At 42.4% G+C, this 23,667-nt stretch overlaps 1 protein-coding gene and 1 pseudogene across 1 annotated transcript; one reads left to right on the forward strand and one right to left on the reverse strand.

Moving 5' to 3' along the window:
• Positions 1 to 12,376: 12,376 nt before the first annotated feature.
• Positions 12,377 to 15,437, reverse strand: SAT1 (spermidine/spermine N1-acetyltransferase 1). Its single transcript, XM_028122579.2, has 6 exons — positions 15,178 to 15,437; positions 14,898 to 14,949; positions 14,720 to 14,803; positions 13,181 to 13,282; positions 13,046 to 13,086; positions 12,377 to 12,903 (listed from the first exon to the last, which is right to left on the reverse strand). Exons 1-6 carry the CDS (start codon positions 15,241 to 15,243, stop codon positions 12,733 to 12,735), a joined length of 516 nt encoding a protein of 171 aa, XP_027978380.1. The 5' UTR covers positions 15,244 to 15,437; the 3' UTR covers positions 12,377 to 12,732.
• A 4,521-nt stretch (positions 15,438 to 19,958) lies between these two features.
• On the forward strand, positions 19,959 to 20,026 carry LOC114223652 (U4 spliceosomal RNA; annotated as a pseudogene).
• Positions 20,027 to 23,667: the final 3,641 nt, after the last annotated feature.

Raw genomic sequence — 23,667 nt, forward strand, 5'->3', positions numbered from 1 at the left:
AATGTGTTCAAGTAGATGCTGACTGACACCCACCGAGGAACAGTAGAGATGGGAGTCCTGCGTTAATGCAGTGATTGTACTCTTTCAGTTTTGTTCAAGCATTTCTGTTCGCATATGCCCTAAAGGAATTTTGGACAACTATGTACCCCTCACGTATTTTGTCTTTTAAAATTTTAATTTTTAAATTTTCTCACGCATATTTCAAATTAACATCTTTGTAAAAACATAGGTTGAGTAATTGCAAAGAATGTGATTTCTGATATACTATATATTATGCACCTCCCTTAAATCTGTTTTTATTGTTTCAGAATCTTGGCACAGCTCATTTAGCTCATCCAATTGATGGAAGGAGATTCTCTGCTAACCTAATGGCCAAGCCAATCCTCACTGTCAAACTAGACAAATCAAACTAACTTGTGAAGAATTGTGCAAAATGTTAGCCCTCTTCCTGCTCACCAAACAATGGTGGACCTGTAACTGACATGATTCTTGCCTTTGTGGAGCTTGTGCTCTACTAGAGGAGACAGAGCTTAAAGAATTCCACCAACAGCAAATCACAACTGGGCAGAGTGCAAGTCAGGAGGTGTTAGAGGAATGTGTAATAGGAGGTGGGTGGGTGGGTGTTCTGGGAGGGCTTCCCTGAGGAAGTGACAGTTTAAGCTGAGAGCTGAGGAGGAATAGGAACTAATTAGGTGGTGGGGAATGAGAAATCTTCCAAGAAAATCTCACTTCATTTTTCAATTCAAATAAACATGAAATATTATCTCATTCTAATGCTTAGATAAAGCAGTTTGTCACCTGGATAAAATAAGTTGCAATTCCTATCAATTTTTTTTAGGTCTTGAGAAAGAAAGTTGTCCTAAATCTAGTCTGGGATAGAACTTTTATGTCTGATGTAATTTGCAGTCTCTTCTGGGAGGTAATTAACAATCCTGACAAATCCTTGAGCAATCTCGTGATGGAATGTTATGGTTACCCACTAGCTGACTGCTGATGCTCTTTAACTAGTAGTTTCTGTATTGTACCACTGACATCTCTACCAAGAGAGAACCTTTGAATTAGCTCGCTTAGGGGCCTCTTTGTGGAGTTTGAAATAAAACCTTCTTCTATACTCCTAAGCAATCTGAGAAGCTGGTGAAAGGGAGCAGAATATGTCACCTAGAAATATGTCTCTTTGGCATAAAGATTATCTTGAGCTGGTTATTTTTTGAGAGACAGCAGACACAGGAGAAGCTCCGAAAACCGACTAGAAATTACCCTTTCGTTAAGAGACATTTACATTTATAAGGGAAATATCCGTTTGTAGGAGCATCTCTCTCTCTCTCTCTCTCACTCACTGAAAAGGATGACTATAAATCTCTAGAAACTCTAATCAGTGGAGAAGGCAAGGGCAAACCTGCATAACAACCATGCCTTTGTTTCCTGTGCTTGGCCTGATAGCCTCCCATAACTGCCCTCCCCCAGCATCTTTTGTCTTTAGCTGGAGATGATATTTAAGGTGGTGGTTTGGACCATTTTGGAGAGTTACTCATTTATCTTGGGTTCTCCCATGTATACAGGAGGTATACATGTTATTAAACTTTTGTTTATTTTTCTCCTGTTTATCTGTCTTTTATTCCAGGGAGTCTCAGCCAAGAACCTAGAAGGGTAGAGGGAAGATTGTTTTTCCTCCCCCACACTGGCCTTACTCTCAAGGAACTCTTTTCTTTGGAGCTGTACATTGTTGAATTATTCTTTGGTTTAGTGCCCAGAGGTTTTTATAGTTCAAGATAGCACACCATGCTGGGATTTGGGGTGAGTGAGGGATACACCTTTGTGGGAGGGGCGCAATTATGAAACTGGAGATGGGCAAGGGGTACCAAGACTGACCTCTTCACCTCAGGGTCATTATCAGGCAGATTATTTCCAGGAATTTGAGGTTTGGAAACCAAGTTCCTGAAACTCAATCGCCTGAAAAGTTCTCATATACCTCAAGTGGCAAATGTTTCTCAATTTGAAGACCTTGAGTTATATGACTCCTCTGTGCTTGAGGCAGGGGCTTATAAAAATGACTATAAAGAGTGACTTACAGAAATCATGTCAAGAAATTATTCTAAGGGCTCTGGGACGGAGGCCTCTTGGGCAGCATCCTACATCTTTTGATGATTTCTGAGTTTCCTCAAAGCCTACTTTTCTCAGCGGCTCTTTGAGGACAGAGTGATTATTATTCAGTGGTTATTGTTGCAGAAAGATCATGTGGTACTTTAGTCTCTGAAATGTAGGACTTGATGAAGTAGACCAGAAAGAAACAGAAACTATTCTGAATTTGTCTCCTCGGGGTTGTGATGCCTAACAGCCAAGGCCCTGAGAGGGAAGGATTCAGGATGATTGCCAAGAGGGTTCTTGGCTTTGCCCGAGAAAGAATTCAAGAGCAAATCATTCAGAGAAAGGGACAAAGATTTATAAAGTATAGAATTATAAAGCATAGAAGTAAGAAAGGAGCTGCTTCAAAGGCAAAGAAATGGTCTCGCCTCCCAGATGGGAAAAGGACCCCCCCCTTTGCCTCTACCGAAGGGTTTTATAAGTTTGTGGGTTTTTTTTTAAGTTAGCTAACCATACAGGGAGGGGCTTACTCTTTAATTTTGGGTTTATCACTTACATTGGGTGGTTAGTTCTTCCATTGTCTTAGGGTTGTGGGATTACCCATAGGGAGCAATTCTAAGAATGTCTAGCCTAGGGGCACCTGGTTGGCTCATTCAGTTGAGCATGTGACTCTTGATCTCCAGGTCATGAGTTCAAGCCCCATGTTGGGCATGGAGCCTCCTTTAAAAAAAAAAAATGTCAGCCTATGTGGCTTTTACTGCCAGAGGGAGTAGGGTCTTGTGGTCTTCCATGGATCTTGTGACTCTTTTCATGACCTACTGACTTTCAAGTTAAGCATCAGCCTAAAACCAAAATGGCTTTACTTTGGTCAACTTGTCTCCTGAGCCACCCTTCCCTCCTGCCTCATTTGGAGCATATGAAACCTAAGAGTTTGTTTTAAAAGCTAGGTCTCAAATAAATTATCATTTGAACCAAAAGACTGAATATTTCATTTGAAGAAAGGCATATTCTTAAAAAGTTTTGGTTTTATCTCCTCACTCGTAAATGTCACCTTTAAAATTTTCACTTCCTTTTTTGGTCCAAATCTCATGAAGATATCCTTCTTTCCTACAAGTCATTACCAGGAAATACCTAGGTTTTAAAACGTATACTTAGCTTTTTCCCATTGAGTTGTAGTTAGAATAATAAACTTCATGAAATTCAAACCTAGGACAATACACCCGGAAAAATACTAACACAATAACCTGGGTTGCAAAACTTGTTTAGCAAGTTTCAGCTGAAGGTTAATTAAAACCTGCTTGGAAACCTCTTAAAACACAGACAAGAATGTAAGCCACACACACCACCACCTAGATTCTTCCCTCAGGATCTTTCTCTTCACCACTTCCCTGGATTTCAGTGGGAACATTTCCCCAGAGTTCCATCCGGTCTGGCATGAGACCATAGTGTTCATGACAATGAGTGTCCATGGCCCTGGCATAACCCTTCTCCCATCCCAGGGAAGGAGCAATAAGACAGTAGGTAGGTAGCTCTTCTTTGGCAGTTCTAAGGAACAGCATGCGTACGCCACTCCTTACAGAAAAGCATTTAGCTTCTTTGGGAGGTGGGGTAGTGTCGGGTTCTGAGGCTGAGGGGTTGTAAGAATTTCCCCCAGTGTTTCGTGTTTTAAGTTGACATGTTTTAAGATGACATGTTTTAAGATGCTGAGGAGTTAAGTGACGTTGTTCTGGACAAGACAGGAGAGCACAAAGAGAGGTCAAAGGTAGAATAGGAGAAGGTAGAAATGCTGCCTGACATTTGACTTGCCTGTAAGAGAATATTGAACTGGCCGAACATTCTGGAACATTAGCTGCATATTCTTTCAGAAGTTCCTCGGGGTTACCGCTATTATTTCTTTTGTCCAGGCTTGTTTAGAGTGGTTGTCAGCTAACACCCCGTTGGTGGATAAGCATCTGCGAGATGTGCAGGAAACAAGGCCGGGGTATAATTATAACATAATGCTTTAACAACATTGCACAAGACTGCCTCAGTACTATATGCCAGAGTGCATAGCGACTGTCTTGCTGACAGGCATTTGGATGGTGATTAGTGTTGGATCACATCCTAGAATCAGGCTTGAAGCCAGAGAAACTGGAAAATGATTTTTGTTTTTCAACTCCTTGGAGGCCTGTGTGGAAAATTTAGGAGAGCACATTTTTGTTTCTAGTAACAGAACTCACATATAATTTGAGGAAGAAAAAGTGAAATGGGATGGTTCCCGAACCACTTGCCTTGTCTTGAAGTGGGTCTTCTGTGGAAAAGTTGAATTTTCTTGCAGGGCTGGCTGAGAAGTTTTGAGGCAAAGAGCAGTTGATAGGAAGCCCACATTCCCCCAGGTCCTTCACACCTAATCTAGGCACAGGCAAGACCCTTTCCACGTGGCAAAGAAACAGTCTTAGCCCCAAAGCACCACCAGTATCCATGACCAAAGGCCACCATGTATGGTTACACTAGACGGTTGAGTTATGGTTTGTGAGATGTATCTGGAGCCTGGTGACCAGTTCAAATCTCAACCCCATTGCCTTTTGGTTGTATAACATTGAATAAATTCCTTCACCCCCTACACCCTGCCTTCTTCATGCACAGAAGGATGGCTTTGTTTTGAGGATTAAAAGTGCTCTATAATTATAAGCTTTTTTTTTTTCCAATTGTGACTCTCAAAATGGGGGCCTATTACAAGTAAAGAATAACATGAGAGCTGATTCTATTTCTCAGTTTCCCCTCTAAAACTGGGGCTGGTTTCTTTCATTTATTTAATGAAATAAATTCTTTTATCAAGTGCCCACTGTGTGCCATGCATGGAATGAGGCCCTGAGGATATAAAGATTGTGGGAAGGCGCCTGGGTGGCTCAGTGGGTTAAGCGTCTGCCTTCAGCTCAGGTCATGATGCCAGGGTCCTGGGATCGAGCCCCACATGGGGCTCCCTGCTCAGCGGGAAGCCTGCTTCTCCCTCTCCTCCCCGCTTGTGCTCTCTCTCACTATCTCTGTCTCTCTCTCAAATAAATAAAATCTAAAAAAAAAAAAAAAAGATTATGGGATATGGCCTCTGCTCTCAGGCTGTTAACAGTCAAGGAAGTAAACATTTGGGTCACACTGTCATGCCTAAGCATAAATCTGAGGCCAAAGTGTATGAACCAGAGGCTTGGAGAAGGGGCAAGTGTGTGGTAGAGAAAGCACATGTGTGCGGAGCTGTGGAGGTACAAAGCCGGCTGACAGCCCGGACGTGCACGGGCTGAATGAATCCACGTTGCTCAATCTCCCTCAGCCAATGTTTCCTCATCTTTAAAGTGGGCCTGATTCAGGGGTGTGCTGAAGCAGGCTCCTACCGGCTTGGGAGAGCCTCTTGTTAAACATTCAGGAATTTTGCAAGCCAGTGGTTAAAACCATGGGTAGCTTCAAATCAGCCCCGGTGGAAGTATTTACACCATGTTAATCAGCAATTTCTACGAATCAAGGCCCCCAACCCCACTTCCAGCTGCTTTACCAGCACACCTCTGGAATATGTGAGGGAGGCAAAAGTTCATTCTCCGGGGTCTTCGGCCGGGCTTGAGAATCTAATTAACATCAAACAGATTAACAGGAGAAAAGCATACACATTTATTTCATATAAATTTTACGTGACATGGGAGCCCTCATAAGGAACTGAAGATCCAAAGAAGTGGCAAAACCTACATGCTTTTAAACTAGGTTAAACAGGAGCGCCTGGGTGGCTCAGTCATTAAGCGTCTGCCTTCCGCTCAGGTCATGATCCCAGGGTCCTGGGATTGAGTCCCGCATTGGGCTCCCTGCTCGGCGGGAAGCCTGCTTCTCCCTCTCCCTCTCCCGCTCCCCCTGCTTGTGTGTGTGCGTGCTCTCTCTCTCTCTCTGTCAAGTAAATAAATAAAATCTTAAAAAAAAAACTAGGTCGAACAAAGAGAGGCAATTGTGGAAAAGTAGCTAAAATATGTGGGGAGGTTAAAGGAAGAGGATTATTTTAACAAACTGTACACAATTCTGGCATTGACTCATGGTGCAAGTATGTTTCTTTGCTCCTGGGACAGGGAGGGCAACTTCACACATGGGAGTCTTATCTCCCATTTTCAGAAAGGAAAAGGGGAGATAAGAACGCTCTTCTTGCATCTGCTGTTTTTCAAGTGCCTTTAGCTCAAAATAATCCTTCTGCCAAAGTGGCATATTTGGGGTGGCATATCCTGCCACCCTTCAAATACCCTATGCTGTTGTCCTAAAGATTAATGAAGTAACAAAATCACAACATCTGGCACATAGGAAATGCTCAACATAGCTTACAATAAGCAGATCACATAGAATCTATTAATAATGTACCTCGTGCATGTCCATATCCATGATCTCATTTATGAATGGCAACTGTAATGAAGAAGAACCAGCATCTAATTCAGCTTCCTTTGACTCCAAGTGGAGTGTTCTTTCCACCAGACCCAAACTGCCTCTGAAATCACTTTTGTTGTTGTTGTTGAGGGACTGGATGAAAGAAAGCAGTATAAGGAACCAGGTGGAAGAAGAGAGCTGAGGAAAGTCTCTCTGAGCTAAGCCAGAAGTGAAATGCCACCACCCTCAGCCCCCATTTAAAAGGCTCTCCCCGCTGTGCCCCTGTTGTTATCAAAACAGTGGAGAACACAGTTGCTCCCAGTAAATGTTGCTTCTCTAGGAACCTCTGAATCTCAGAAGGACCTAGCCATTGATGTCACATCTGGGGTAGGGAATGTACAAGATGCACCTGAGACATCTTAAAAGTGAGGAAGCTACCAAGAGCTTCTGGGGTCGTGTTCAAAGGACTCTGAAGCCCACTTGAAGAACCTCCTACTGAACAACTAGGGCCATCTGAGCTTCAATAAGGAAAATAAGGACAATGAATTAAGACAGGAAATGTTTAAAGTCCATGAGTTAATAATGATACTTGGTGGCAGGTGGGGTGGGGGGGTGCTAATTGGAAGATGCTGGGGAAGCCAGTTCACTCTTTTTGAGAGCTAGTAAATAAAAGGGAAGAATCAAGTATTTATCCTGCCTTTGCTGGGTGAACTGTACTTCATGGTAATGAAATACAAGATGGGAGAGTGTTCTTTTTATAGAAATATTTTAGCTAATAAATGAAGAAACAATGATAGAAATAGAATATCACCATTTTGCAACTCCCGGTCAATCAGTGGACCTAGTAAGTGTTGATATTAATAGCCGCCAGCATCACAAAGAGACGACTAGACTTTTTATACACACCTTGGTGGGGGAAAAAAAATCATCTGTGAAATGCTCTTTGTGTGTGTGTGTGTGAGTGAAATTTTCTTGCCAAAAAATCAGATCTGAATCTGATCAAGTTGGGGCCCAACTGGTAAAGTTTTACTTCTGACACCACTCTCTTTTTTTTTTTTTTTTTTTTGACCATGTAGAAGCAGACAGTTTTGCATTATGGTTATGGCAGTGTGTCTCGAACTTAACATAGACCTCTTTTCAAGGAAAGAATTCTTGGCTAAAGTTAACAACACAAGAAACAACAGGTGTTGGCAAGGATGTGGAAAAGGGGAACCCTCTTGCACTGTTGGTGGGAATGCAAACTGGTGCAGCCACTCTGCAGAACAGTATGGGGGTTCCTCAAAAAGTTAAAATAGAACTACCCCATGATCTAGCAATTATACTACTAGGTATTTACCCAAAGGATACAAAAATACAGATTTGAAGGGGTACATGCACCCCAATGTTTATAGCACCATTATCAACAATAGCCAAACTATGGAAAGAACCCAAATGTCCATTGACTGATGAATGGATAAAGAAGATGTGGTATCTATACAATGGAATATTACTCAGTCATCAAAAAGAATAAAATCTTGCCATTTGCAGCGACATGGAGGAGCTAGAATGTATTATGCTAAGCAAAATAAGTCAGTCAGAGAAAGACAAATACCGTATGATTTCAGTGGTATGTGGAATTTAAGAAACAAAACAGGTGAACATATGGGAAGAGGGAAGAAAGAAGAAAGAGAGAGGGAAACAAACCATAAGAGACAAAGACAGAGAACAGGGGCGCCTGGGTGACTCAGTTAGTTAGGCGTCTGACTCTTGATCTAGCTCAGGTCTTGATTTCAGGGTCGTGAGTTCAAAGTCCACTTTGGGCTCCACACTGAGCATGGAGCCTACTTAAAAGAAAAAAGAACAAACTGAGGGTTGACGGAGGGAGGTGGGTGGGAGATGGGCTAGATGGGGGATGGGTATTCAGGAGGGCACTTGATGTGATGAGCACTGGGTGTTGCATGTAAGTGATAAATCACTGAATTCTACTCCTGAAACCAATATTGCACTGTATGTTAAGTAACTAAATTTTTTTAAAAGATTTTATTTATTTATTTGACAGAGAGAGACAGTGAGAGCAGGAACACAAGCAGGAGGAGTGGGAGAGGGAGAAGCAGGCTTCCCGCCGAGCAGGGAGCCCGATGTGGGACTCAATCCTAGGACCCCGGGATCATGACCTGAGCCGAAGGCAGACGCCCAACGACTGAGCCACCCAGGCGCCCAAGTAACTAAATTTTTTAAAAAATTAGAAAAAAAGAAATCTGTTAAAAAATACAGAATTCTCACAGATACCCAGAGAAGTTACTTTTATTATATTACTTACTATAGACATATAACTATGTGGATATGTTATGTTCATAGCTCCTACACAATTGTAAAACCAATATACATTTGCAAACCAAATCTTTAAAAAATGACCAAACTAATAAAATTCAAATGAAAAACACTGATTTAATATGAGGGGAGATTTTTTGCTCAAGTGAAGTTGTTGCTTGCAGAGGAACATGGTGCTGATGGCTGGGGTGGATGTTATTGGTTTCAGCACTGTATGCACTTGGATGACACAATTCTGTGGTGATTTTTCTCTAAAAACTCTCTAGAAGGTTCTCCTTCATGCTGTTGTGGTGGGACTTGGTCTTTGTTAATGACACAGTGCTAAGGTGAGCAGCATAAAACAAACTGAAATGGTTGTGCTCACAACTACAACTAGGATTCTGTTTTAAGCTCATTATCTAGATCAGTTGGCTCTCCATCCTGGCTTCACTTTGACATGCAGATGCAAATACAATTAAATTAGGAGTTTCTCAGGGTGTGGCTTTAGTATTTCTTAAAAGCTTTCTAGGCGATTCTAACCTGCTGCCAATACTGAGAACTACTGATTTTGATGATCTAGAAAAATGCTCATACCGATTAATCTTTAGAGTATAATCCAGAAGAAACACCAAATTCAATCATTCTTATAGAGAATATGAGGTGCTTTGAGAGTATGGCAGTGAACCTCCAGGGATTTGAGAAATTTGGCTTGGGAGTTTGATTCCCGGGCCTAGTTGTGTGGCCTTAGGCAACTTAACCTCTCAGAGGTTTAGTTTCTCATTATAAAAAGAAACTAGTAAGAGTACTTCCCTCTGTAGTGTTTTGGCGAGGATTGGATAACAATGTACACAGAGTGCTAAGTGTAATACCTGGTTCCTGGGGAGTGCCTACTAAAGGTTAGCTCTTATTATTAACTATTATGTTGATAACCATCCAGAAACTACTAAAACATTTGTTGGGCAGAGGTGAGCCACAAGAAAGAAAGAGATGATGGGGGAATGGGGTGCTGGGAGAACGTTCTGAGGAAGGGCATTTGGTGGCCTTAGGTGGGGCAAGGAAGGCGTTGATGCTGGAGGGGATGTTCAGTAAGGGTGTGGAACTCTCAGTCTGAGCTGGGGGTAACCCCTGACTGGCTTGAAGCCTCGACTGGCAGCACAAAGAAAAGGGATGAGAATCATGCACAGGGTCACATAGAGGTGACAGTCCACAGGAAGAGTTGATGAAACAAGAAAACAAAGATGTAGCCAGTCAAGCGAACAGAATTCTAGGAGCGGGCAAGGCCGCCTGCAGACTCCGAGTGGGAGGCCAGGTCTGCCACAGTCGAGGAGGAAGCTGCTTCCCCTAGCAGGAGATGGTGGCCGGGTTCTCGGAGTAGGGCCAGCTCCATCAGTGGCTGCTGAGCAGCCTCTTGCCTCAAGGAACAGTGGTTAAGTGCCATCCATCCTAGGCCCTGCTGGGGACCCAATGCAAAGGAGACTCATGGGATGGGGTAGAGTGGGTATAAGGCATTAGTAAGTCATTGGGCTTCCTCTGATTTGTTGCTTCTGCCTTTCTGTGTGAAGGGCCCCTTTCTTTCCCTCAAAAGGCTACCCTGTGGAATGGAAGCAGCCGATGATCTTGGGCTCTGGTCTGGGCAGTGACAGACCAGGGCTCTACTATCAACCCTGTGGTTGCATCAGTAGCAGGATGTCATAAACCTGGACATGGACAAACCCAGCTACTTCCCGTTTTGATAGTTTCAGAAATTTTGATTTTATAAGTTTTTGGAGGAACAGAATACACTTAGCAAATAGCAGTTGTTTTAAACACACACACACACACACACACACACACACACACACAGAAAACCCCTGAGATATCCTATGTAATATGATGATTCGCAAGTCCTTAGGTCCGAAATCCTATTCTTCCCAAATGATTATGTCAGGCATAATATTTTAGTAAAATGGTAATTTTAAAGTTATCTTTACAGGAAGCTATCTTTCTCCCCACTTTCTGGTTTTATCATTGTTTATTATTTCCTTTCATAAAATTTCCCAGGACATGTTTTCTTACTTGCCTAGGGATTTCAAGCTTTACGGATTTTACAGTTTAGTTTTTCAAGAGGTGTCTTTGCAGTCGAGTTAAGCATTCAGTGGGCTGATGCTGTGGTGTTGCAGCTTCTAAATTTTAAACGTAAGGGACTTCTTTAGAGTGGACACAACCTTCATAAAAGCTTTTGTGTGACAACCCTGGATTTTTAGGCCTAAGCTCTAAGAATGAGAAAACAAAGAGTTATATTGTAACTCGCTTGGTTAATCTAATTTATTCACATATTTAACCACAGTCAGCATGTAGTTGTTTTCCTCAAAGAGACCCACTTTCCAAAACATGGTTTTCAAAATGTCTGCTTTCCCCGCAAGGCTCTGTGTGTTTAGTTAACCCTTTTGATGTTTGTCGGCTTCTCTCTCCTAGTTACTTATCATCCCAGCAGGACCCTGGACTCTGGAAACCTGTTTTCATAGCATGCTCTCTGAGCCACCAAAAATCCCAAAGCTCTCCTGTATTCAGTACAGTACGGGATCCCACTTGTTTATATGGCTACCTTCTAACTTAGGAAGCCAGAACAGACACTGGAGCAAGGGATGCCAGGCAAAACCCCCCTTTAACTGAGGAGCTTAGTATTTCTTTCCTGGAGAACATAGAAAGAAGATAGGGAGCATTGTTTTTCAGGTATCTGATAACTTGGAAAACATTAATCTCAGAAATCAGCACAGTGGTGGTTCTTATTAACTACCATTTTCTTTACTATGCGAATTGCTGGGTTTAGGAATTTAGCTCAGTGTAATGAGTAATAAAAGGAGGTAACAGGGTTGCCTGGCTGGCTCAGTTTGAGGAGCATATGACCCTTGATCTCGGGGTTGTGAGTTTGAGCCCCATGTTGGGTGTATTGTTACGGAAAAATAAAACTTTAAAAGAAAGGTTAACATTTACCTAAGACTGTCTCTTCCTCATGCCTCTTGGTAGTTTCATTTTCAGTTCTGGAGAAAGCTTTTGTTTACCACCCTGTTTTAAGCACTATTGTTTTTCTACATAGAAACCCATTGGGGTACGACAGTACCATAGACTGGCCCTCCAAATAAACTGATTTCCCTGATTGGGACCCTCACCCACCTCCAGCGTTTTTGTTTGCACATTTCCTGTAAAAATGTTGGTTCGCTCCTGCCTGATTAGCAAAGCGATCTGCTTTCCCTCCTTCAGAATGGCATTTTGTGTGGGATGAGCTTGTTGTGGGCAAGGTGTGTGCCCCCCTCCACCCCCAGTATTTGAGAAGCCTGTCTCCGCCTTTTCTGTGGGTAACAAATGGGCTTGTCAGGGGCTTCGCTTTCTAACCTGGTTCTCAGCTCTTGAAAATTCTGTCAGATGAAGTGTCCAGTCACCAGTGTCAGGTCATTTTACACACTGCTACCTATAACACCATGGAATTCAACTGGCTTCTTTCTAGACTTTGAGAACAGCTTGTGACCACTTTAAATTGGGTTGAAAACTTTTTCAATAATTGTAAGGTTATCAGGTTATGTTTCTTGGCCATTTTTATTTCATATTCAAAAGCAAGAAACATGTCTTGAGAAATAAAGATTAGTAAAAATGCTTATACCAATTAAATCAAAGGGCAGTTTATTAAAAAAAAGAATCAAAACAGAAACTCTAAGTACCAGTGTGTACATTGTACACATTTAAATGACTCACAAGAATGAAGTTTTTTTCATATACATTAAGATCATACCACCTTGTTGTTTATCAAAAGATGTTCAAGGAGAAATCTGACTCCAAACTGCATACAAGATTGCCATCTTAAACAGACCGCATTTCAAACATGCAACAACGCCACTGGTAATAAAGCTTTGGAATGGGTGTTCATTCTATTATTTGACTACAAGCAGGACAGAAAGCAAGATCAGTTGAGAATTTAATCTAAAATAGAATGGAAGCTGTCATTGTCTGCACCAGCACTCCTCACTCCTCTGCTGCCATTTTTAGCAAGTACTCCTTGTCGATCTTGAAGAGTCTCCATCCCTCTTCGCTGGACAGATCAGAAGCACCTCTTCTTTTGTAGAAGTTGATAGATGGTTCATTCCATTCTGCTACCAAGAAGTGCATGCTGCTGCAGCGACATTTCATCGCAACCTGTTGTAAGGGAGAGTAAAACAAACTCGGTGACATTTCCACCTGCTTTCCAAGACCTAAGTCTGATTCAGTCATTAAAATCATTCAGTAACCCTAACAAACTTGGAAGCCAAACCCACCCCCCTCCCAAACCAAGACGTACCTGGCTTAGGTTCTTCAGAATTTCTGATCCTATACCAAAGCCTAAAAGAAAGAGAAGTACCGTTTAAAAAGTCTTCTTTAGGACTTTAAGCCCTGGTTTCTCTTCAGAGCAAACCCCTCCTAAACTCAGCCATACCTCTATAATCACTCATTACGAAGAAGTCCTCAAGATACAACAGTTTGCCAATCCATGGGTCATAGGTAAAGTAGTACATGGCAAAACCCACAACGCTGTGTCCTGTAATAAGAGTATCACATGAGATGTGGACGAAAAGCAACCCATAGAAGTTGTAGCTGCAAAATCAGAAGTCTATCATAGGTTTTTAAAAAAACAGACATGCATGTATTATAGAAATAAGTAGCCACTGAATTGGGACTGTCTCCTGATTTTTATGCTAGTGCAGTCCAGGCCACTGTTGGATGATCTGACTGTTCTCAGAACATGTATTTGCAAAAAGCACACATTAGAGCTAGCTGAAGCGAGGCTAAAATTGTGGACTGGCCACTCTGCAATCTGCTGGATCTCACACTCAGGACGTGAGAATGCTTTCATTACTTGCCAGAGCAAAACTGCTATAGTCTTAAACTAAACACACACATTATTCACATCCTATTGATATACTGGTATGTTGACTTGGGAATAAGTCGGGTTTACACGGCAGTTCAGAATAGTAAATATTTGTAGTTGAGAAACTCTGCTTCCTTAAGGTCAGGACATCAGGCCAAAAGTGCAACGTTTAATTTCAGAACTTGCCTTCCAATTCACAGATTTTCAATTTGCTCTCCCCAGTTTTAAGCCAGAAGAAGCAGAGGTACCCAGAAACAGGTATTACATAACATCCACATACCTCCAAAAAGTACCTCATCCCTTATGTTTTGCGTTCATTTCTTCTAGCTTGGGGAAGAGACTTCAGAAAAAAAAAATGAAGGACCCACCCAAACAACTTCCCCTTTTAGCTCTGTCTTCTGACCAGTCAACAGGGACCAGCAAAAAAAATAAAACAATCTGACATCCTCTTACAGGGTGTCTATAATTTCAAATGGAGGCAAAGGTTTCAAATTAAACTTTCTAGCCACTTTATAGTCCTTTGCAAACACAGGAAGAGAGTACACTGGAGTTTCTGATCTACCGTGTTTTAAGTGTGTGATAATAGGACCTTACCTCATTTATCATGATCATCTACTTTATTGTGTAAAGGATCTTTTAGTTACCTCCCCGCCCATCCATGTACACGGAAGGGCCATGTACATGGCGAAGCTAGAGACTGTAACCTGAAGATTGGGACAAATTAAAGAAAAAAATGTGATTTAACACAATTACAAAAAAGGTTACGTTAGGGTCAAACAAGAACCATTTATGAAACTGAATTACAACAAATGACATTATACCTAACTCTTCCGGGTCTCCACAGCATTCTGATACTTACTTAAAACAGCTCAAACTCTTCCGGGTCTCCACAGCACTCTGATACTTACTTAAACAGCTCTTTCAACCCGCCCTATTATTATGTGCAGCACATCTATTTTCTTTTTCCTCAGTAGTTTGAACACTGGCTATTATTTCTGGCCAATTTCTCAGTAACTTTGGCCTGTGTTGTCAGTGGTTCTACACAACAGACACTATAAGTTTTATACAACAGTCGGTGTTTGGCTTCTGGAAGGGGAGGGCGGTTACCTTCCGGAGACTGGTGCTCCTTGGGCACTTCGGCAACCAGGCAGTGGTAGAAAGGGTGCTCTCCGAAACCATCCTCTAGTAGATCTGCAAGAAGGGGCAGCAAGGACACACAGTGATGGCCTCGGTGAAGATGACAAGTACCGGACACCCTTCCCCCGCCCAGCTACAGCTGCGTTACCTTTTTCAGTTAACATCACTTGCTCTTCCATGTATTCGTATTTAGCCAGTTCCTGGGGCGATGCACATGGGAGAAAGGGAGAGAAGCAGAAAACTAAGTGAGGCCCAGACCCAGCCAGCTCAGAGGGAACGGGGTGGGCGGGGCGGCGATTCGTTCCCAGTATCCTGCCCACAGCGGCCCGGCAGAGGCTGGGGGAGGCGGGCGGAGAGAGGGGGACCTGCCGGAGCCGCTCCCCACCTCCCACCCCCCCGCCCCAGGAGAAATCCGGGCCTCCCGCTACCTTGATCAGCCGCAGGATGTCACTGCAGTCGGCGGCGGTGGCCGGGCGGATCACGAATTTAGCCATTTTCGTCTTTTGCTTTTCTTCCCTTTGCGGACCAGGCCCCTGTACTTGAACAGTAGGAGGAGGTGGTTCCTCATTCGTCTCCCGGGAGCGTCCTCTTCTCAGTCAGGCTGGCACCATGACCCAGCGGACCTCGGTAAGCGACGGAAAAGCTGCACCCGGTTGCGACGAAATCTGCGCGCTCTAGCGGCCGCCGGGTCCCGCTTTTTAGCGCAAAGAAGCTCCGCCTCCCGCCGTGAGGCGGAGGCACCTCGTCCAATGAGGCCGCGACCGCCCCCCTCTTCCGGGAGCCTCCTTCTCTTCCGGGCTTCCGTGTGAACCCGGCGGGCGCGGGCGCGGGCGCGGGCGCGGGCGGGGGCGGGGAGGGGGGGGCGGGGAGGTGAGTCGCGGGCGTTCTCTCGGGGCGCCCTCTAGCGGCACCTCTCAAAGCCTTCCCGGAAACCCGACTTTGTGGCGTGCACGTCACCCAGGCGCCTTTGCAAAAGGGAAAGGGGAGTTCCTCTTGTGAACCCTGACCAGTGACCTTGCTGTTTCTTCCTTGGCCGGTCGGGAAGTGAAACTCAGGAGAACCAACCTTGGGCAACATGGGGGTTAGAGCAGCGGTGTTCTACAGTGTGGTGCGGGGCACCCTGTGGGTCCCAAGTTCCTTTCAGGGCGTCTGTGTCAAGACTAGTTTCATAATAATAGTAAGACGTCACTGGCCTTTTTCATTCTTGCTGGAATTTTCCAGAGGCGACCTGATGTGTGTGTGATGAAGTCATTGCTCTGATGACTAATGTAATGTGTGCTTGTATATTCTTGGCGTTTTCTAAAATTTCCTAAGGTAAATTATTTGGATTCCTCAATAATTTTTCTTTCATACTTGTAATTTTTAGAGTTAGCACACTGTTGTCTTTCTTATTTTTTTCCTTCTTATTCTTTGTTAAATCTGGCCTTCCTCGTGGAAACACTCTCCTGCCTGAGGTACACTCTTCACAATTTCCTTCAGTAAAGATCTTTTGAAAGCTTTTCTGCTTTGCTTGTCTAAATATGTCTTCAATTCATCTTAAAATTCTTGAAGGATTTATTTCACCGCTTGTAGAAGTTGAGGTTGGAAATTACTTTCTTTCAGCCTAGTGATAATGTCAGATTATCTTCTGGCTTCCATTGCTGTTGAAAGTACTTGCTCCATCCTCTGTGCTTTTTTCCCCTTTTCTTTAGCTTTTTATTTTGAAATAGTTACAGATTTATAGAATGTGTGATGACATTGCTCTGGTGACTAAAGGAATGTGTGCTTGTGTATTCTTATGTTTAATAGGATTGTCAAAGTTAAGCTTTTTGGATTCTTCAGTGATTTTTAAATGTCCTGAGAGCAAAATGTTTGGGAACAGTTGAATTAGAGTATAGCTATTTCTCGATTGTACCCACTGGAACAAGTATTCAAGCCTCTTGCAGATACAGTTTTTCTTTTACAACCCACTGGCCCAGCCAGAGCCCCTGAGGGCTTGCTTTGGCCCCCCTGCCTGGGTTCCAGGATGTCAAAGCATGAAAGGGGCCCACGGCATTTTCAGTCCATAGAATGAGAAGTGGACTATCACCAGATGACCTCCCCCAAACATTCAACAAGTGATTCTCTGCCTTTGCTAGCAATATCCCGTATGTAAAAAAGAAAGCAAAAGTAGGCTGTTTGTTAAACCCCTCCCACCCTCTGGGGAGGTTATACATAGTGGGTCACCCAGGGGCTTTATGAAATGTCTTTCTCAAAGATGTTTAAAAATAGCATTGATTCTCATCTGCCTAAGCCACTTCAGGTATTGTGTTTCCTGACACCATGACACATGGATGACCATTCATAGGCCCTTCCCTACTCTGTTTGGATTAACTTGTGGGAGGAACTAGGAGAGTGTGTTACCTTTGTGTTTCTTGATAACAGTATATTAGACCTCCATGACTAAGCACTAATGATAGCTGCCTCGTCGAAGCAATAGCAAGGCTGTTTTCAGTTTCGGTTGCTTAGTTTTTCAGAATAATGATTGTCATTAAAATTTGTTTCATTTTTTCCTATGTGTTCTGTTTTTCCAGTTTAAATTTCATGCTTTTATTTATTTATTTTTTTTTAAAGATTTTATTTATTTATTTGAGAGAGAGAATGAGAGAGAGAGAGAGAACATGAGAGAGGGGAGGGTCAGAGGGAGAAGCAGACTCCCTGTTGAGCAGGGAGCCCGATGCGGGACTTGATCCCGGGACTCCAGGATCATGACCTGAGCCGAAGGCAGTCGCTTAACCAACTGAGCCACCCAGGCGCCCTAAATTTCATGCTTTTATGCTGCACTTTGCCATATGGCAAGAAGAGCCTATTCTTTTTTTTTTTAAGAGTTTATTTTTTAAGTAATCTCTCAACCCAATCTGTGGCTTGAACTCACAACCCCGAGGTCGAGAGTCACACGCGCCACCAACTGAGCCAGCCAGGTGCCCCAAGAAGAGCGTATTATGAAAAGCTGATGGCTAAAAAAAACCAAAAACAACTCATTGTGATTGTATTTGTGCACATGTAGAAGCTTAGAACCGTAAGAAATATGAATTTTCTTATAGTGGTGAAACAAGTTAGGCTTTTCCATTGTCAGGAATAGATACAATGGATGACCGATGTTAACTCTTGATACTGGAATTTATATTTAAAACTGCATAAAAAGGGATTAACTGAAAAACTTTGATTTGGTTAATAAGTCAACACAGTGACCCTAGGCAAAACCAACAGAATAACCGCCTAGCTGATCACAGGCCACATTATCAACCACAGAATCATGAGCCAATAAAATGGTTGTTTAAAGCTACTAAATTTTAGGGTGGTTTGTTATACAGCAAAGGCTAACTCAAACTAGATGGCCATTTTGGTTGTTTACATCTGGCTTCCATCATGATTAGTCGTAGTGTCAGTTCTGACTGGTCTGTGCTTTTTTGCTGTACCTTTAAAAAATATTTTAAAAATGGGGCGCCTGGGTGGCTCAGATGGTTGGGCGTCTGCCTTTGGCTCGGGTCATGATCCCAGGGTCCTGGGATCGAGTCCCGCATCGGGCTCCCTGCTCCTTGGGAGCCTGCTTCTCCCTCTGCTTCTCTCTCTCTCTCTCTCTCTCTCTCTCTCTCCCTCCGTCTCTCATGAATAAATAAATAAAATCTTTAAAAAATATTTTAAAAATGACCTCTGTGTGTATGTGTGTAATAATAAGAAATTGGTATCCTATAAGTATAATTTCTATCTTTCAGAGTAGTGTAGTGGCTTCTTAGCTATTACGACTTTGGAAATGGATTCCGCATCTGTGTGATTGTGCCATTTACTTAACCTTGTTAAGTCACCATTTCTTTGTCTATAATGAGTAAGTAATAAGAATATCCTTAATATGGTTAGTTGTTGTGAGGCTTAAATGAGGTAGTACATATAAAGTGCTCAGTGTAGCACCTGGACTGTTAGCTTTATTACTATTAACATTTGTAGTGTATTTTTCCGTCATTAAGTATATTTAAATTTTTTAGAAAATGTAATGGCTTCTTAGAGTTCAATTCTGTGCAATTTATTTTACCATTCTCTTGAAGTTTTGTTTTTTTTTTCAATGATAAATAATGCTTGATGAACATCTTTCCATCCAGGTTTGGCCCAGGTTTCTGGTTGTTTCCTTAGGAAGATTCCTAGAAGTGAAATTACTAGGTGAGCAGGGATGTAATTTTGTTGATCTGAAGCCAGAGAAACATTGTAAATTCAGGTTCCTCATTACATGAAAGTATAATTTGAGATGACTCTCCAGATGTGCTTGCTCTAGCTCAAAGTATCTAAATTTTGATAACATCTGACATCTGTATTCCACAGGTTATAATACTTGGGATAGACTAGAGTTTGGGTCTTCCCCAGAGGGGGTTTTCTTGCTATGTGTGGGTGACACCCTTTGAGAATGATCAATAAAAACAACTAGCCCCAGGAAAACGCCCTGTTTTGAGCCAAGATTTTCTTTTCTTTTTCTATCCTTTTTCTTTGTTTGAGAAATTATACGTTAGGACATGGAAATCTGTTTCATTTTTAGGGGTGGACCATCAAAAGTGTAAGACTTCTCTTTGTAAATGTAAAGTATTATGTTACTTTAGGCTGCAGTTAAGAGGCTGGTCAGTAATGAGTAAGATATTAATCAGGACTCTTGAATGCAAGTGTTAGTACCTGATTCTAACTAGTTTAGGCAAAAGGGGGATTCACTGCTCACCACAAGGAGCACAGGTATGACTGGAACTAGGACTTCGTGGTACAGTCCAAAATATACTGAACAAGAGGAAAGATCAGGGCTTGTAATGGACACCTAGTTGTTTCCCAGAAAAGCATCTTCTGCTTTTGAATAATTATCTTCCCCCTACACCCAAACAGATGGTTCTCCTTGGCGGTGGTGGGGGAGCTGCCAATCAAAGCATGCCACCTGCTTTGTTGATATTGTGATCCAAGCCATGCCAATCAGTGTCTTTTCTCATTGGCACCAAGAAAGTCCTTTCCTTTCTGCTGGCACATCTGGGAAGACGTGGAGGTCTGAGACAATGACTTTGACCTGCCAGGGAAGTCTGACCACATTTGAGTTTCTGGCTTGGCTTAGCCACAGATGGGATGGCCTGCATGCTTCCAACCACCCCCATTGCTTACTTTTGTCCATCTCACACACACACCCGCCACCCCCTGCTACTAACACTTTATGCACTTGTAAGGACTAAGCTTTGCGCAGTGGCAGTATCGTAGCCAATGAGGTTTATCCGAGGCGCGATTATTGCTAATTGAAAGGACTAAGGGAGCCAAATGGTCAGAAAGTTTCCATTCCATTCACTCTGCAAAGAAGTGGAGATAAGAATCTCCTTGGCCAAAAAGAAGGATTGGGAGTGGTAGATACTGTTTGGGAACATACAGAAATAGGAGTGATCATACTTGAAATCCCATGAATGTGCCAAGTTCTGCTCATTTCTGACTCTTGCCACAGGAATGCCTATAACCGAAGAATGAGAGGTTGTATTGTTAGACTGAGGCAGAGACATTCTCATGTTATAATGAGTTATCCCCAGCCGCCCTATGTATTTATAAGATGAAATCTATAAATTTACTATCCTAGTCTAAGCCTACCCCAGGCTGTTACTGTTGCATTCCATGGGACTCTCACTGAAGATCATAAAGAATTATGGTAGAGAGAGACCATCGAGACCCTGGGGTTGAACTTTAATACATGTGATCATGACTCTTTTTTTTCCCCTTCTTGGCAGTTGTGTTAAATCTTCAGCAATTGCCTCCTGGAAACAAGATATAGAGGATGAGTGACTTTCAGGCAAAGATGCGGACATATTCCAAGTCTCTGAATGTTTATGACTTAAGACTGGTCTTGTTGGCCCAAGGGCCATTACTGTCCACCATGAACCATTTTTATTTCAGGGTTCCACAATAGCAAAGCAGTTACTTGGAAGCAAGTTTTTTATACCATCCCTTTTGTATTAGTTATCTTTTGCCATATATCAAATGACCACAAACATATTGGCTTAAATTACATACATTTATTATTGCAGTTTCTGTAGGTTGGGAGTCCAGGCATGGCTTAGCTGATTCCTCTACTCAAGGCATCAGCCAGGCTGCATTCTCACAGGGGAGTATGGCCAAAGAAGAATCCACTTGCAAGCTCAAGTTGTTAGCATTGGTAGAATTCATTTCCTTGACTGAGGATGTTGGCTTCTTACTGTCTGTTGGTTGAGGCCACCTGTGGTTTCTAGAAGCTGCTTGCAGTTCCTTATCACATGCGCTTACCCAGTATGGCCATTTACTTCATCAAGCCAGCAAGGAGAGTCTACAGAGTAGTCCGTTAGCAGGAGAGTCTTTTAATTGTGAAAAAACCCCCACATAACATAAAATTTACCATCTTAACCATTTTAAACCATTTGTACAATACCATAGTGTTAACTATGTGCATATTGCTGTATAACAAATCTCTAGCAATTTTTCATCTTGCAAAACTGAAACTCTACACCTATTGAAAACCTCTTCATTACCCCTTCCTCCTGGCACCTGGTAATCACCATTCTGCTTCCCGACTCTATGAGTTTAACTACTTTAGATACCTCATGTAAGTTAATCATACACTGTCTTTTTGTGACTGGCTTATTTCACTTACCATAATGTCCTCAAGGTTTATCTGTGTTGTAGCCTATGATAGAACTTCCTTCTTTTTAAAAGTTGAATAATATTCCATTGTATGTATATCCCACATTTCTTTTTCTATCGGCAAACTTTCACAAATTTTATGTGTTTAAGTCTTTATTTAAATTCCAGTTAGTTAACATACAGTGTAATATTAGTTTCAGGCGTACAATATAGTGATTCAACGCTTCCATACCTCACCCGGTGCTCATCACAACATGTGCCGTCCTTAAGCCCCTTCACCTGTTTCACCCATCCCCCAGCCACCTCCCCTCTGGTAACCAGCAGTTTGTTCTCTACAGTTAAGAGTCTGTTTTTTGGTTTCTCTCTCTCTCTCTCTTCCCTCTTTGCTCATTTGTTTTGTTTCTTAAATTCCACATATGAGTGCAATCATATTATATGCCACATTGATGGGCATTTAGGTTGCTTCTACTTTCTGGCTCTTATGAATAATGGTACAGTGAGCATAGGTGTACAAATATCTTTTCAAGATCCTGTTTTCAATTCTTTAGGATCTATACCCAGAAACGGGATTGCTAGATCATATGGTATTTCTATTTTTAATTTTTAAGGAACCTGTACACCATTTTCCATAGAGGCTGCACCATTTTCCATTCCCACCAACAGTGCACGGGGCTTCTCTTTTTCTCCACATCTGCACCAGTGCTTGTTATTTTCCGGGTCTTATTTTTGTTTTCATTTTTTGGGGGTTAGTGGTCATCCTAACAGGTGTGAGGTGGTAGCTCACTGTGATTTTGACTGTGGTTCTCTGATGATTAGTGATGTTGAACATCTTTTCATATGCTTGTGGCCATTTGTATATCTTCATTGGAGAAATGTCCATTTAGGTTCTTTGGCCATTTTTAAACAGGTTATTTGTTTTTTTATGGTTGAGCTGTAGGAGTTCATTCTGTATTCTGGATATTAACCTTTTATCAGATACATGATTTGCAAATATTTTCTCCCATTCCTTAGGTTGCCTTTTTACTCTGTTGATTGTTCCCTTTGAGGTACAGATGTTTTTAAGGTTGATGTTGTCCCATTTGTCTAGTTTTGCTTGTGTTGCCTGGCAAGAGAGGGCTTTACGTAATGTAACATAATCATGGGAGTGACACCGTGTCACCCTTATCATGGTCTCTTGGTTCAAAGCAAGTCACCAGTGCTGCCCATGCACAAGCAGAGAGGGGGGCACACAAAAGCATAAACAACAGGAGGCAGGATCATGGAGGTCACTTTGAGGTCATTCTGCATTTAAAGGTCAGTAAAAGCCTGTTTTTTTATTTAACATTTAACAAACATTTATTAAGGTTTGTTTCCTGCCAAGCACTGTGCTTGGGGAATATGAAAGAAACGTGACATAGTCCCTGCTCGCCAGGGTCTTACAGTTAAACATTGCAGGTTCTAGTTGTGGATGGAAGGGATCCAGCTTCCTAGAGAAAAGGGACAGGAACAATCAGAACTGAGGGGGCAGATACAGTTTGTCACCTATTCAGTGTCACCTTCCTCCTCTAGGCCACCCTCCCTCTCTCCCCTTCGGAAATCCTGTCTGAAGGGAAGACTGCTGCCAACCACTCAGCTCAAGGATCAAGGCTCTAACCCCTCACAAATACTTAGGAAACCTGCAAAGTGCAGTGAGCCATCCTTAGGCCTCCCAAAGTATCAGCTCTTTGAATCTGGGTATGGAGGTTACTCAGGAAGATCATAGGAAATAATTGCCTGTTAGTGCACAAAGTATAAGACACCCCCTCTTTTCCCTATGGCCCCTGGGTACATGCAATAGATTTTCAAGTTCAGAATCCAGCTTACAAATCTTTGTACCATTCATAAACTGGCAATTAAGTGTTAACTGTGAATCCAGGAAAATAGAAGATACTTCAAAGAAGGAAGGGCAAGGGAGTGAACTCCACCCAAGCAAGCGTCTGTCTGACTTGAGGAACAAGGAACAGACCCATGTTCTGGCCCTGATGTGAGCGGATGTTGGGCATATTGTGCTAGAGACAACAAAGGTTATTACCTTAGAACTGATTCTGGAGGTAGAGGATAAGGGGTTGAGTCATTCCTTTTGAAGAGATGATGGAGGTAAGAGAAGGGGTACAAGAAGATCAAAAGGGGACCCAGGACCATAGGATTGAGAGAACTGTAATACATTTTAAGGTCTCCTTAAAAGACTAATTATAGGAGGATGTATAGGAGAGGAAAAAACGAGATATGCAACTAGCATTTCTTAGTGCCTATTATGAGTGGCATGC

Source organism: Eumetopias jubatus, unplaced genomic scaffold (genome assembly GCF_037043125.1).
Source record: "Eumetopias jubatus isolate StellerSeaLion01/CBP00866 unplaced genomic scaffold, mEumJub1_p1.0 scaffold_11, whole genome shotgun sequence".
In the NCBI taxonomy this organism is placed as follows: Eukaryota; Metazoa; Chordata; class Mammalia; order Carnivora; family Otariidae; genus Eumetopias; species Eumetopias jubatus.